Source organism: Amblyomma maculatum, chromosome 7 (genome assembly GCF_055883805.1).
Source record: "Amblyomma maculatum isolate TAMU_Amacu chromosome 7, ASM5588380v1, whole genome shotgun sequence".
NCBI classification, from domain to species: domain Eukaryota; kingdom Metazoa; phylum Arthropoda; class Arachnida; order Ixodida; family Ixodidae; genus Amblyomma; species Amblyomma maculatum.
The window spans coordinates 88,459,480-88,475,175 of NC_139350.1; the positions used below are offsets into that span (position 1 = coordinate 88,459,480).

Sequence of the window (15,696 nt, forward strand, 5' to 3'; positions counted from 1 at the left end):
GAAGTCAGCGATGACGACTGAGCAGGATGACGTATATAAATGTTGTTTGCGTGGTGTACTTCTTGTTCGCAGTTGTTTTTTGGGTCGGCCTACAATCGAGGTAAGCCTTTTTTTTTCTGTGGCCTTTAACTTTCGGGTCTCGGCTTAGAATCATGGCCGGCCTAGATTCGAGTAAGTACAGTATGTGCATACATGTGTTTTCAACGAATGGCAAGCCACAACACCAGAGCAATAGTGAATTTCATGCGCCATTTATATGGCATAGTTCACTCCTTAGCCGCAGTAGACTTTTTCAGGCACAGCAAAGTTGTAAGTAGCCTTTTTAAGCAATGGTCATGTCTTCCGGTGAGACAACAAAGCAGTTATTATAGAAAAGTGTGAAACACACTGCGACTGACTGAAGGAGCGTAAGGGTGTAACTTGATTCTTGAAGCACGTCTGGGAGCAGGAAAAATTGCCTCTTGGAGTATGTTTAGAGCAGTTTGGGAGCACATAAATTGAGGATATATAAAGTTTGAGCTGGCACAAACTGCATTTTAAAGCAGTACAGACCCCTTAACTTATATGTATACGATTCAGCATTAGATCAAACAAACTTCCAAATAGTTTGCAATTGTTAGTTATTTCAGCAAAATGCACTGTGCGTTAGTAGAATAACTCTACCAAAGTATCCTCAGCAGTTCCATCAAACACACAGCAACTTGAAAGCTGATGGTAACACTAACGGCCCACAGAAAAGCAGAGGATATAGTAGCAGCACCCAGGCTGTCCTCACGTTTCCTGTACGCTGTCTCAAATACTAAATTCATCATTAAAACATTACATCTGGCCAAGTGGTCCCTCAATATACATAACACGATAGCTGCTTGGAAATAATGCTACCATGTAAAGTAGCCATAAAGAACAGCCATAGGTTTAAATTCAAGTACAGTAAAAGCTCATTAATTTAAACTTCGTAGGGTTCCACAAAAGGTGCAAATTACTTGTAGTTCGAATACCGAATGGTCCCTATTAAAAACTGAGAAGAACCACTTGCACTGGGAAAAGACAGGGCAATGGACTATGCTATTAGACGAGTGATTAGAGCGACAATCGCATTTTTTTTTTTTTTTTGCATTTCCGTCAATGCTTTACTGCATTCACACAGTCGAGAGAGTCAAGGCAGAACTGGTGAAAGACGACAAGCACCTCCCCGGCATTATTCATGGTGTGATGCAGGACTGGCGTTGCCCCCTGACAAGCAGCCTGTGTCCCGTGTGAAGAGACTTCACCACACAACGAGCTAAGCGGAACTTGACTAGCATGCACTTCTGAAGCACCAGAAGGACCATGTGGACGCAAGCACGGAAAACGTGCAATGCCAGTGAACAGCTTACGAAACACCATGCTGCCATGATGTATTGCCTAGCTGATAGTAACCGAACGTGGCTGATGTTATGCCAACAGCCGCCGCCGTTGTGGGCTGGTGCAAATGGCGCAATGCTGACACACGCACATGAGAGGTGCATAGTCAGGTCCGCCGCATGCAGGAGAGATTTGAGGAGTGCTATTTTGATGACCGCTTACAGTGCCAATCGCACCTGCCGCATCCAACCTGGTTCAGCCTCTAGCCCTCACACATCGGTTCCGCACAACTGCAAGCCCCGTGATGGTTCTAAATACCTAAACACTATTGCGAACTGCGAAAACACTGCTTGGTGTCCCAGTGCACGTGTACTGTACGCGGTGCAGTTATGCAGGCAAGACAGCTAGCTTCTAACCTGACATTACTGTCTTACATTTCTTTGTCGACCTCCACGGCCGCTGTTTTTAAAATGGAGAAGCGCTTGCAGGGAAACAACTGGCACAAATTTCGCCCCTTCCTAACATCCCCACTGTTCGGATCAGCCCTAGTTTAGCAGCCCTGAATAAACCAAAATGTACTCTCTTCTCTATTTCATCAAATTTCCTCATCTCTGTGCACAGTCACAGTGGCCGCCACTCAGTGCACATGTACTACACTCCCATGATGCAGTGCTAGATATGGACGCATGGGCAGGCATGGACGCACTTCTAGTGCATGGCCGCTAATGCAAGCTTGTGGGTTGCATACAGCCAAGCTGTAGCCAAGCAAAATATTCATAGGCAGACAGAAACCAAAACTGCATTTTTTTAGCGTATGTGCACAGTGTTTTTGCATAGCGTAGAATGGCACCAGAAATCAATAAAGGTGCAACTTGCTGTCTATGAAGCAAGATAGCCCAGGGAAATCCTTATGACAGACCATGGTGCAAATGGCACAGAATTTCCATCCCGGTAAAATTCTTGATACTTTATTACAAGATATGTTGAATTCCTGGTCAACATTAAAGAGCAAGTACAGCATTAGCAACAGATGTTCAACCTATTCTTTCACCATCCACTGGCAATGAAAAAAAAGCACACTACCAATCCAGTCATCCTTGACTGCAGCTGTGTAGTTGAAGCGGTGAACATGAAACTATGGCAGGCTCATAACCATGTGCAGAAAGCAGAAGTGGGCAACCTCATGGGGTTTCAGCCTAGCATCATGAGGCTGCCCACAAATCAAACCAGCCACTTCATCACCTGAAGCAACAAAACGACACTGGACGTTCGTCAGTCCGCTACGAACTGTAGCGAATAAAGGAAGGATCCTTAGAGGCACATTTGTAGCTACACAGTGTTGGCAACCCAATACAGCGTTGAACAGATGTGGGCAACCTTGCGAGGTTGAGTTTGCACACCTCTGGTGGAGAGAATACTGGTAGTAGTCGCCTCCTTGAGCTTGCAGCTTCTACTGCAGAGTATCTGTAAGTTGCCCCCAAACATAACCACGCTAGGCAATGTTGGCACCGTTCAGTTAGCAGTTCCCACAAACAGGAATATGTGCCCCTGTTCAATGCTTGGTGAAGACGGTACAGCCTTTCCACCAATCTGGAATTAGTTCAGCAGCGTGCATTGGGCTCACCTCCTTGGACGAGCGCCCAGGGTCCAGCCAGGACGACACCGCTTCTTCACCATCCAGTATCATCTGAGAATGATCCACAGCAGAGCACAATTTGAGCACCTTGAAACCCTTGGTCCTCATTCCACACCTAGCAATGGCACATGTCTTCATCATCGCATAGCTCTCTCCCGTTTCTCGGGTCCAAAGTGCAGATTAAAAAACATGCAACTTTATACCTCCTACTTTTAAGGCACTGAACACAAGCGCTGTGCCGCAATCTCTCGTTCCTTTCAAGTCACACAAGACCTCATTTCTCGGTTTACAAGTATCCGTACAATAAGCGCAGGCAGTTACACTGCTTGCTAGCTCAAATGGTACTCTCGTGTCTATGTAGCTCACCATCTGTGAATGACGGGGGTACAGATGTCCAGTAGGAAAAGGAAAGTCTAATGTGTTGTCTGTTTCTCCATAACAAGGACCAAGTCAAGAGAATGTTCCCAATTGGCAATCTTATAACGCATTTCTCTCAGTGGTGATGCAAGCAATGGCAAAGAAAAACTAGAATAATCAAAAAGGTTCACTCTGTGGGGTTTAACTCTTTCATTACCGCGAGAAAATGGCCATTTTTCACAGGTCTTGGAAGATATTTTTTTTTGCCAGTACAAATAATATTGCAGCATATGTTGCAGCAATGGAATGCTCTTTCCAAAAACGTAAGTTACAAAGCAAGAAATTTATTAGGGAACATACAAAAAATAAAAAAATTGTCATTTTTGTGGCGAGTTGATAAAATAAGATAGAAGCATACATTTCGAAGATCAATGACCCAGAAACACTGTAAAAAACTAAGCTATCGGTACAACACCGTTCTTCAGCTACATAAAATGACTACAGGTGGAAACAGCCTCATTTCTCGTTCCATGCAGTGAAGCAGTTCCATGTTTTTGTGAGGCACCAAACCAAAATTGCTGTGAAGTGGCTGTAAAGGTCAGGTTGTTGGGATACACGTATAACCCAGTCTCCTTTCTAACCAGTGACGAGCGTGGCAGTCACGACACAACATGCGCTCGCCAGGAGAGGGCTGGGGAGAAGGCACTTAGCACTTCCCTCGCTCCCCATACAATGCTACGTCACAGCATCGTGCTAGTCACTTAAGGAAGGGTGCAGTCCATATGAGAGGAGGAACTGCTTGCTTCTCGTCTGGTTCCGAGAAGCGACCGATTACTTTTCGGTATTTCATACAGAGAGGGAAAAAAACACGGGTTTGCGAGGCAGGAAGGGCTCTCTCTTGCCTCGCCTGCACCCGGAGACCCTCGACGTACTACCCTGCCCTTCCCTTGCCCAGCCGACGACCACGACAACCTGGTGAGCTACGCGAACTCTATTTTATCGAATAGAACATTCTTCCGCAGTGTGTTTATGCGTAATGTTACGGTTAATAAACTGTTACCTAGTCTGCTCAGTCGTTGCCTATTTTGTTCGGACCTGCCGTGGCAGCGACTCTGCGCCACAGGTTGGAGACACGTGTCGCGCACAAGTAACGCCTGCGTGTAGTTGGCACGGGAGCTCGCTTTCTCCGCTGGCTATGCGTAGTGTGACTCCATAAGATATAGACCGTTTTACCGTAGGAGAGGAGGAAAACTCTCTCTAATCTGATTCCTTGCGCCAGCACATTGTTGCCAGTACTGAGTCAGCTGTGCATTTGCACGCTTCATGCATAGCATAGTAGCCTTGCACCTTGGTATATTGTCATTTGAGAAACTTAAATAGCTTTATTAGCGCCCCTTTTAGTGGTAATGTCATCGGGAAAGCAATGCGTGATCGTGGACTGTACAAACAATGAAGGAAATCGCAAGATGACTGCCGAGAGCGTATGCGGGAAGCATGCATCGACAGTGCGAGTTCGGCTGTGATATATTTCTGCTTCACCGCTTTCCAGTCTATCCTGATTTAATTCGCCCATGAACGTTTTATGTAAGCCAGATAGACTTAGTACCAATGACGAACTCCCGAATATGATGCCCCCGCCGTAGTAACCATGCGCGCCGAGCATTCCGTGCCTCCCGCAAGCCCTCCGCGCCAACGATATAAGGTGGATCCCTCCCGCCTGCGCAAGAAGAGCGTGCTAAAATCTGTTCTTCACTTAAACAATAAGCCGACAGCAAAAAAAAAAAAAAAAAAGCTTTCTTGCGGATTTCTGATCGATACCGTGTTAATGATAATTGCAATACAAGTAAGTTACGCAACACATTGCCGCTGGTGCGGCGCGCGGCTCTCGTCTGCACGCTGGCTCCGCTGCTAATGCCTCACCGAAATTTACATCTTTCTTTTACTGATACAATGGGATCAGCAGTAATGCAGTTACATGAGAGACCATTTACTCTAGCGCTGAGCAATTACAAATTGCGACGTTGGATGTGCCTGCGATGCGAAACAATTTACGCCTAGCAACAACTAGGGAGTAGCGCTCGACGAGAGGGGTTTAACTTGAAAGTATACATTGTTGAAGCAGGACAGCTCGATCGTATATCGAAATGGGTCACACTTCACTTTAAATCAATGCGGCGATAATTCTGGAAAGCATCTTTCGTAGTATCTGCATTCCGCGTTCGGTAGCTGCCCGTACGGTTCATTCGCTGTGTGTTTGTGTCTACAGTTACCATTGCGATTATAAAATATAATTGAAAAAACATGTGCCGTGAAAGATCCAACAAATATACCCTCACTGCGGAAGTGGAGCGCAGTCCTTCGCAGTCTCTTTGGCCGCTAGTGCCGTTGCCAACAGCTGCCGCCATGCCAAAGGGATGGTATACGATTTGCTGGCGCGCTCAAACAAAATACAAATAGCACCAAGGTGTCGGATGGCTTTCACGAGCACTGCAAAACAGCACTTTTACACTGCCGCACCGCAGCCTTAACACGTACAGCACAGCCCAAGATGGTGTCAAGAGGAGCCACAACGGACTTTCCCAGTTTGGCTCATACGGGGCACCACCATCAAACTAAGATGGCTGTGCCCAGGCATCGAAACTAAAAATGTCTATACATGCTGGGCATACGGCGAACCTTCAGGAATGCGCTCCCATGGAATAAAACCATCCAGACCGAGAGTCAAAGGTCACTAGTGAATAGCTGACGCAATTTTTTCGGGTAATTATCACCACTGAACACAGTCACATAACAAAGCCAACAATATGATTCGATATTTGACTTGCTGGAAGTCTTTTGATGACAAAAATGTGATGTTAATGCTACATTACCACAAGTGGCAGTTTTTTTTTTCAAGTGCGGCCGTCACACCCCCTTACGCAATAATGCATGCACATTAATTCTCGAAAAGGTCTATCGAAAATCAGAACGTCTTCAGAGCGAACATTTTGAACTGATTCTACAAGTGCAGTGCACAGACTAACTACTAGGTGGTACCAGGTCCATGAGAAACGATTCCAACATGTCGAAATCGGCTATTTAAAGCATTGATCTGAATAGGTGTGGTAACGGAAGAGTCAACGTCCCAAAGCAATACAGGCTATGAGAGACGTGTTAGTGAAGTGCTATGAAAATTTCAACCACTCAGGGTTCTTTAACTCTTTCCCTACCGCGCCCATTGAGCATTGTTAGCTGGCTAACAATGACTTCGCGCGGCGATTTTGAACGCTTCCGCGCCGCTCACGGACAAGCTATAATATCTAGTGTGTAGTCGGATAACTGAAGTTTCGATTTTGACGCTGTTCACATTTTCCCTGCAAAGCGACTATTTTTGAGCGCGCTCCAAACACGTGGCAGACTCTCAGTCGCATGCGAAAATGGCGGCATCCGTATCAGCAACGCGCACTTCGAAATGTCGCAAATCTGATGACTACGCACTAACTACGATTGATTTTATCGATGACCCAAGCAGAAGCGACTGTAAAGATGTTGCCAATTATCGTCAGAATTCAGTTCCGACCCCGCTGATGATGGAAACCAGCCCGGAACACCGACGGCCGCACTTCAGCCTGTTAACGATGATTTCGCGAGCAAATTTTGAACCTTTCCGTGTCGATGACGATGATTTATTGACCATACTCTTTGTATCGGGTGGGCACCGTACTGGTGCCCCCGTCGTAAGAAAGAAAAAAAAAAAATTACACAACAACATATATCTAACACTTGAACAAAATTCTCAAGGCTTGCCTAATGCAGCCCACCAGTCGGCGAGTCGCTTTTTGGCTGTCTTCACAGCGGCTGCTCTTGCAGCAGCACTCGCACCTCCACCGGGAGGATTCTCAGGCGTGTGAAAATCTAGCGCCTGTGCGAGTGTGGTGTCCTCTGGAAGCATTGGCCGGAAACTCGTGCACCGCACTACAATATTGTTACGTGGTGGCATGACAAGCGATGAAACATGGAGACACAACAGAAACAGAACGACGTGATGACGTGATGACATGACGATGAAATATGCTTTTATGGCCAGCAGGCCTCGCGCGAGCGCTCCGCCCCGCGCCATTGCCCGCTTCGTCATCTTCGTAGCATTACCCGGGGCAACCGAGCGATCGTCCCGATCAATTGCTAGAAATCCAATGCATGACGTGATGATGAACAGAGACAAAGGATTGGGACATGAAACGCTGGACACCACAATGAATGCGAAGATGGGAAGAATGCTTGCACCGGAGCATCAAGTCCGAACTTCACCGTTTGCCGAAGGCCAAGGCTCATGGACACGCCGAACGGCTTGGGCGGGGGTGCTGTCTTCGCTCGAGTGGTCGTGAGGTCACTTCGTCGTGGGGTTGGTAGGGTCGGTAGGGTCGGCTTTGGGCTCTTCCTGGTCGTCGTGTGTTGTGGTCAGGGCTGGGGATGAGGCTAGGGACAGCGGCTGGTCGAGTCTGAGCAAAAAGGGCTGGGGCAAAGCTGAGCGGCGATCTCCCCGGGCTTTTGGCAGATGGACTAGGCGTACGGTTGGCTTCGACGGTGCAAGGCGAGGATGGGGATGAACCGCACCTCCAAATAAATGTTCAATTGTTTCGGCTTCACCATCAAACAACCGGCACAGTGTGCACGAGATTGTTTCGTCGTACCAGCTTCGGTATGACAGCATTTTGAGAGCTCCCGCTCCAGACTCAAATAACAAGGCACTGCCGACGCTATTGTCATAGAGATGGTCCTGACCGATGCTGTGCTTGTGGCTCCTGTATAAAGTCAGGGTGGCCTTCTCTTCCATGCTTGCGCACCACAGGACGCGTTCAGCCTCGGCTACCTGTTCGCGCACCTCGGCAGCCCATTTGCCTGCAGCATCTGCAGCGATGGGGTTCTTGAAAAACCCGAACCTCTTTTCTAGTTGGTAAATTCGGGCCATCCAGCTCATCGTGAGGCAGATCGCCATGAAATAATCAAAGACACGACGTGCCCGTCGCTCGCGTGCCATGAACAGAAGTCGGCTGCGATACCGTAACTTGCAGGAGGCTTCGCGTGCTTCGAAGCTGGACCATTCTAGGGCCCCTGCAGGGCCTCATTGACAACCCTTTCATGGCAGCCAAGTGCGATGCGCCCGACCTCCCGCTGGCGGCATTCCAGCCAAGCGTGCATTGTCGCTGACAGACAGACAACCGCATTACAGAATGTCAGCCCGGGAACATGCACCTGCTTCCAAAGGTCCCGCACCATTATATAGCGGTTCCAGCCCCACAGGCATCGCCTACGTAGGATCCCTTGGGTGCGAATGGCTGCTTGAAGCACTGTCCCTCTGTGGCGATGGTACATGTTGCCTGTTGAGCAGAATGTGATGCCCAGGTACCTGTATTATGCAAGGACCTGCAGAATCTCCCCGCCAAGCACCAACACCGCATTAGCGCTCTTTCCAGCGAACTGGACAACGGCTGTCTTCGTTTTGAACCTCAGCCCTAGACTAGATATAGTCCTATGGCAGATGTCCAGCAAGTCCTGCAGTTCCATCGCAGACTCTGCCATGAGGACCAGATCATCGGCGAAGGCCAGGCCCGGCAGTCGACAGTCTTGTTCGAACCCAAGGGTGGTATGCTGGAGCCGGAAGCCAAGGCTTGACTTGATGAGCGCTCGCTCAACACAAGATGCATAGATGATGTACAGCAGAGGCAATAGAGGGCACCCCTGCTGCATGCTCTTGGTAAAAGTCAGGCAGGAAAAGACAGTGAACGGTGACCGTGTTCTGCATGTATAGGGGTTCTACTGTCAACAACAGCTCACTCGGCATATCTAACTTGGCGAGACAGCTAAACAGTGATGCATGGAGGACACTGTCATAGGCTTTTTCGACATCCAGGAAACAACACAGAAGCAGTTGCCCCTTGTGTTGCGCAATCTCCACGCATTATGCAAGGACAAAGAGGTCGCCCAAGCGGCGACGAGGGCGGAGGCCATTCTGCAGTCCCATGAAAATCCCCTTACCTTCCGCCCATGCACTCAACGAGTTCTTCAGCACACAGGCAAAGAGGCGATACACCACGCTGGTCACCGTTAATGGGCGGTAATCGCTGTGGGGTACTGCGGAGTGCCGCGAGGAGACGTCCGCTTGCGTCCACGTCCCAATGCCGAAGAGAAAGGAGTAGGCTTTGTCGGCGTGCGCGCTGACAAGCTCAGGGGTGGCGCTAGTGCTGCCGCGATGCTGGCGCCATCTCTCGGTAGTTATAATGTTAACCACCAATGTTGGCGCCATTCCGCGATAGCTAGAATAACTACCGCGGGGGAAAGCAGACTTTAAAGGGGACGATGGGAGATCGTTCCCCACATCGCATATGTTGCCTAGATCGCCTCCACGTTTAAGGATGAGCACAACCCTGCCCTGTCGCCATTCAATAGGGATCGGTGCTCCCTGAATAATGTGCGTAAGGAGTTCAGCTAGCTGCTCCTTTGCTTCGTCCTCTAGACCCTTCACCAGCCAGGCCGGCAGGCCGTCTGGACCAGTGGTCGTTCGCAGACTGATGCCCTTTAGGGCGCGGTTTATTGCCAATTTGCTGACAGCCCAGCGTGGGCCCATCTGGCTTGGGGTTCCCTGTGTCTCAGGTTCAGTTCAGTGGTAGTTGCTGAATCAGTTGGGAGAGAGTGGGGATCAGTTGCCTCTGAATGCCCAAATACAGCGGCAAAGTGATGAGCAAGGTACTCAGCTGGTGAAGTCACTGGCTGATGCGTTGCAGGGTCAGTCAGCACAGACACAGGTGGGGCAGGCCTGTCCAGAGACCTTACATACCGCCAAAACTTTTATGCAGTACTCTTTCCCTCTTTTGACAGCAAGTGGATAGCACGCAGGTTGTGGTCAGCTATTTTTGTTTTTCCGCTTCAGCACTATGTATAGGTCGCAAGCGGCAGTACACACCTGACTGTCAGCGTCATTCAGCGCTCTCCGATGCGCACAATTGGCTTCCCGGCGCTCTTTCCAAGCGGCCTCCACCTCAGCATCCCACCACGAGTTTATTGGAGCACGTGCACTCAGTCTGTCATGCACCATGTACTTCTCCACAACTGAAAAAGTGCCCCCATGAAGGCGTCATATGTCTGAGCTTGGCACCTTAGCGAACTGTTCAAACTTCTCCACCACTGTGTTACTATATCTATTTGGAAGGTAGGTTCTGGTCTTGAGCTGTTGCTGCTTGACTGGGCTTCGCCAACTGCAGGATCGACTGAAGTCAAGCAGCAGGCGGTTGTGGTCGCTCCCCATACTGCTGGCTCCCTCCTCGTCGATGGTGACCCTGAGGCCCGGAGAAAGTAAGGCATAGTCAATGGTCGTGGCACTGCTGCGAGCGCACCACGTAAACTGTCCTTCGCATCGTGGGTGTAGCTTTACCAACTCAAGCTGCAGATCCTCAGCCAGTTGTATGAGGAGCTTGCCGTTCCCGTCCGTATACCCACCTAACTCATTTAGGTTCCCATTGAAGTCGCCTATTACTAACAGCAGCTGCATACATTCTGCCCAAGTGCGTGCATCTTGGCAGATGCATTCCACAAGCTTCACGTTTGCGTCACAGTTCTGGTAAACTGAAAGGTAAACTACACATATTGCAGTAGGCATACCCAATAAGTCACCTGACATCCACAAATGGTTGTTGCAGACACTACAGTCACATGCCTGCCAGTTCAAACACTACTTCCAGAGGACACTGACTCCCCTACCTCTGCGCATAATGTCCGTTCTTTTCTTTCCCGGCCACAACCAGCCGTGACGGATGGGGGGGCTCTTCCATGTCACGCAGGTGGGTCTCGACACATGCGAAAATCAACAGATCATTGGTCGCGAGCGCCCTGTATACTTCTGCCCAATTCTGAGCACTCCGGGCTCCATTCAAGTTCAGAAAACCCAACTTAAAACGGGGCCACTTCTGCCGATGCCGTCGGTGAGTCCGACGTATCCAGGGGTCACAGCCGGCAGGTGCCTTATCCCGGGGTGCGGGTGCTTTACTCCCATTTTCATCACTGTTAACTCCCGTCTTCGCAGAATGATGGTGCTGCAGGGGCTGTGCTGAATGTCGGCCCGCTCCACCACTCGGGTTGGGAAGTCATGACCAATCAGTATGTTGGTCGGGCCTTGGCCGATGCCTTCTGCACAGAGACCTCGATTATGAATGCTAGGTCATCTTATCGTAAGTGTGACCAATGATCCTTCTGTTGCCTTAAGCATTTCCACCAGCCTTGGCTCGTATTGCTGTCGGGCACACTTTCTTTCTTCCTGCGTGCTGCTCGATTTGTGGTCTTCGTGTGCGGGCGAGTATCTGGGTGTTGCCACTGTGCTGGCCACAATGGTGCCTCCCTGAGTGGTAGGGCTATTTCTAAAAAACGGGCGGCTCCTCCACAGTTTAATCGGCTGATTTGTTGGGTGTGTTTGACTCTGTAAGTAACTCCGCCTTTGCGGAACCTCTGTGCCCCGTCCATTCTGTTCAGATCGAGGAAGCAGCTCCCAGTTTTTCTGCACCATTTCTCCATCTTGGCGTTGAGAAGTATCGCCGCTGCTCTCACTTCACCTCCTCGGTTCACAATCTTCGGGACAGAGCAGATGACCAGATTCCGAGCTGCCCCGTCCACTTGGAGTTGAGCAGGTTTATCATCTCTTCTACCTAGCCTGCGAGGACATCATGTATGCCGACGTGTAGAATGTACTATCGTAGGACATCACACGCAGATCCCTCATACTCGAGTGCATAAGCGATGGCTTCCTCTGTTGAGGTTTTGTCGCCGTAGATGAATTCAAGCGCATCCAGAACTCCTACACCGGCCACGACAGATGCTGTCATCAGGCCCACATTTTCATCACCCACCAACACCACTTCTTTGGGAGTGCCTAGCGGGGGACGGACGTCAGAGATGCGTTCCCAATGTGGGCATCTCCGCTGGCCCCTTTTTACCAGATGTCTGTGAAATCTGTGACCCGCAGGAACTGGCTTTCGATGCCCGAAGAGTTGATGAGAGCACCAGTTTCTCGTGCTGCAGTTGTTGGAGGTGACGCTCTGTATGTATGTCCCTCTGGCTAACCTCAGTATTCACTCCTTGGGGCCTTAGGTGGTCAGCTGGCACTGCTTAGGATTTCAATGAGTCACTGCCATCTGTTTCAGCTTGGAACTGTATTTCCATCGTCGAGGGCCGATTCACATCTGCACAGGCCAATCCGGTCAGAGCGGCGTTCTCACACCCACTGGCGTCCCAAAGCTGAGATGCGGGAGGCATTACTTCACTAGACGCTTCACTTGATGCTTCCAGAGCGTCCGTCCCGACCAGTGCAAACTTTGTGCTGTCTACGCTGTCCCACTGTTGCTGCTGCCTCTGGATTTTCGCAGTGAGCTCCAGGGCCGTCACTCTGCTTTGAAGTGATGCAGAGAGATGCTTTTGTTGAGGCAATCTAGTTTCCATATCTGCTAGCTTGGTGCAGATGGCACACACAAAAGCCCCTCCAGCAGCAGCGGCCTCAAAAGTTTCGAACGGCGTCTCGTCCAAGAACACCCAGCGGCCGCATGTACCGCACCGCAGATCTGGACTCTCAGTGGCTCTGTTAGATTTAAAGGAACCAAGATGCGCTATAAAAAGACAGCCACAGGAAAAAGCCAAGGAAACAGACAGTGCGCAAAATTAAAGCAAATGCACCAACCAACTTTAAAGCAATGCACCAACTCGCCCAACAAGAAGTTCTTCTAAACTAACTGGCTCTGTTAGAGTTGTCCTTAATGTCCGGTGGCGCCGTTTTCCGAGGTCCGTGCAGACTTCAAATGCTGCCACCACTAGTGCCCCCTCTTGTCATCTTGGCAAACACCTTTGTCAGGGTGTACTAGCCACCTGGCTCACAGATGGCAGCACACAAACGTGTCACTGCTGCAACAGTAATAGGCCTAGCATGGCTCCGACTGAAGGCCTGAAGGTGAAGGGTTCAGGCATTTCGTCGCTTGAGCTGCCGGTACCGCAAGCCCCATCCTGGCTATGAACGTCATCGACACCCGGTGATGTAAACTCTGGCAAAAAGCGCGCTGACGGGAACTATAAAACCACCAACCGAAAAGCCACGGACAGTCCAACATGACTGGCGCCCCTACCACTTTCACAGACGGTCACGACACAGACAGGCTAGGCCATCTAGCGTGTAGTCAGGCAACTGAACCTTAAATTTTATTGCTTTTTACATTTTTTCCCGCAAGGTGGCTATTTTTGATTGCGCTCCAAGCATGCGGCAGCGTCTGAGTCGCATGCGAGAATGGCGGCATCCACATAGATGATGCGCGCTTCGAAATGTCGCAAGTTTCACAATTCTGCACTGTGTACGACCGATTTTATCAATAACCTAAGCAGCAGTGACTCTAAAGATGCTGCTTTATTGTCAGAATTCAGTTTCGACCCCGATGACGATGAAAATTAGCCCGGAACATCGGCAGCCACACTTTGTTGGCCTGTTTTGCATGCGTCTGGGACCGCTCTGGATGTTTTGTTTGTATTGCTGGTGTCATTTATCTCATTCCCAGGGTGTCAACATCATTTGGGCACGATATCTTGCCTCCCACAACACAGGGAGTGGTGTTCTGCCCAAGCAGGGAACCGGGCATCCGTTTCGGCATGGCGCTCTGCAGCGGCCCTAGTTGATTGCTCATTATGCATCAAGAGCACTATTCAATACTACACTTTTATTTTTTTCACAGGGAGTGGCCCATATTCTGTGCATTATATTCCAGGATGGGTGGTGTGCACTGAAATCACCCAAAATAAGGAGCGGAGCTCCTTGGGAGACGGTGAGTGCCTTTGTGAACACCCTGGCGCAAGAGAAGGTAATTTATGGTGGGTTTACTTTACTGTAAACGTTGAGAATGTAGCTGCCCATACCGTTGCGGTGTCTAGGTAGGATTTGTACAAAGTCGTACAGTACATCATCTTCCTTTTGTAGATCTAAAGCAAGTGCAGTATATTCCTTGTGAACCATAATGCAGGTTGCTTGAGTGCGTTTGTGTGTGGAGTAATTATAATGAGTTTTGCGGAGTTGTTAACTTCCTGTAAAGCGATGACATCTGGTTGGTTTGGGAGAGGAACAATGTATTGTTGGAGTGAGGCTCTCTTACGGCAGAAGTTGTGGCAGTTTCACTGCAGGACGCTTAAGTTGTGGGTGGTTGCTGTCCAGGCGGTAGGCATGATACAGGAGGGGAAGATTCCTCGAAAATGGAAAGCATAGGTTCAAGGGTGGGTTCGAGGCTGGAGTCAAAGTCTTTGTCCGCGACAGAAGCCTTTCAATCGCGGGGAGCCAGACCACACGAATTCCGCTACCTGTTGTTGTAGGCGCGCTATCTTAGCGTCGTGAACTCGCTGGTTTTAAAACATAGGTTCTAGTACTGGTCAAATATTTAGGGGAATCCCCCAAGGTGGAGTAAATTTGTAATAAGGGAGTAATTACTTATTGCATCCACCCATGCGCAGCCATACGGCTACAAAGGAAAGCTATACAGCTTTCTCAGAAACTTCGTAGTTAAAGAAAAATTCGTCCTGATCCGGAAATCGAACCCGGATTGACCAACACCATTCCCACTTCGAGTTATAGATCAATTCGCTCTCGCCCTACCATCTGATCTGCTGACCGTCCTGGTTAGCTCAGTCGGTAGAGCGACTGCCCAGGAAAGGCGGTGGTGCCGGGTTCGATTCCCGGATCAAGACGAATTTTTCTTTAACTACGAAGTTTCTGAGAAAGCTGTATAGCTTTCCTTTGTAGCCTTATGGCTGCGCTTGGGTGGATGCAATGAGTAATTACTCCCTTATTACAAATCTACTCCACCTTGGCGGATTCCCCTAAATATTTGACCAACACTATTCCCCCTTCGAGTTATAGATCAATTCGCTCTCGCCCTACCATCTGATCTGCTGACCGTCCTGGTTAGCTCAGTCTGTAGAGCGACTGCCCCGGAAAGGCGGTGGTGCCGGGTTCAATTCCCGGATCAGGACGAATTTTTCTTTAACTACGAAGTTTCTGAGAAAGCTGTATAGCTTTCCTTTGTAGCCGTATGGCTGCGCTTGGGTGGATGCAATGAGTAATTACTTCCTTATTATAGGTTCTAGTAAGAGCTTAATTTCTTCCCTCATCTGTGGCACGACTGGTTGCGTTGCCTCCTGAATCATGTGCCGCATACTTTGAAAAAGTTTCATCTTTAGGTTATCTATAGCCTGGGTTACCCACGTTTTGAGTTCGGCACACTGCTCGAGTTCCCCTGTGGCTTCAGATCGGATGGTAGGGGGGTAGGAGGCGAGTGGAGAGGAGCTATTTTCAGTGCAATGTAGGGGTTGGT

General features: G+C 49.4%; 1 protein-coding gene across 1 annotated transcript in view; it reads right to left on the reverse strand.

Annotated features, from left to right (window-relative positions):
- The window catches only part of LOC146183908 (abasic site processing protein HMCES-like), an 87,992-nt gene that overhangs the window by 33,969 nt on the left and 38,327 nt on the right, over positions 1-15,696 (reverse strand). The window contains exon 6 of the mRNA XM_084609227.1: positions 2,969-3,031. Coding sequence (XP_084465353.1) covers positions 2,969-3,031 — 63 coding nt within the window. The remainder of the gene's footprint in view (positions 1-2,968; positions 3,032-15,696) is intronic.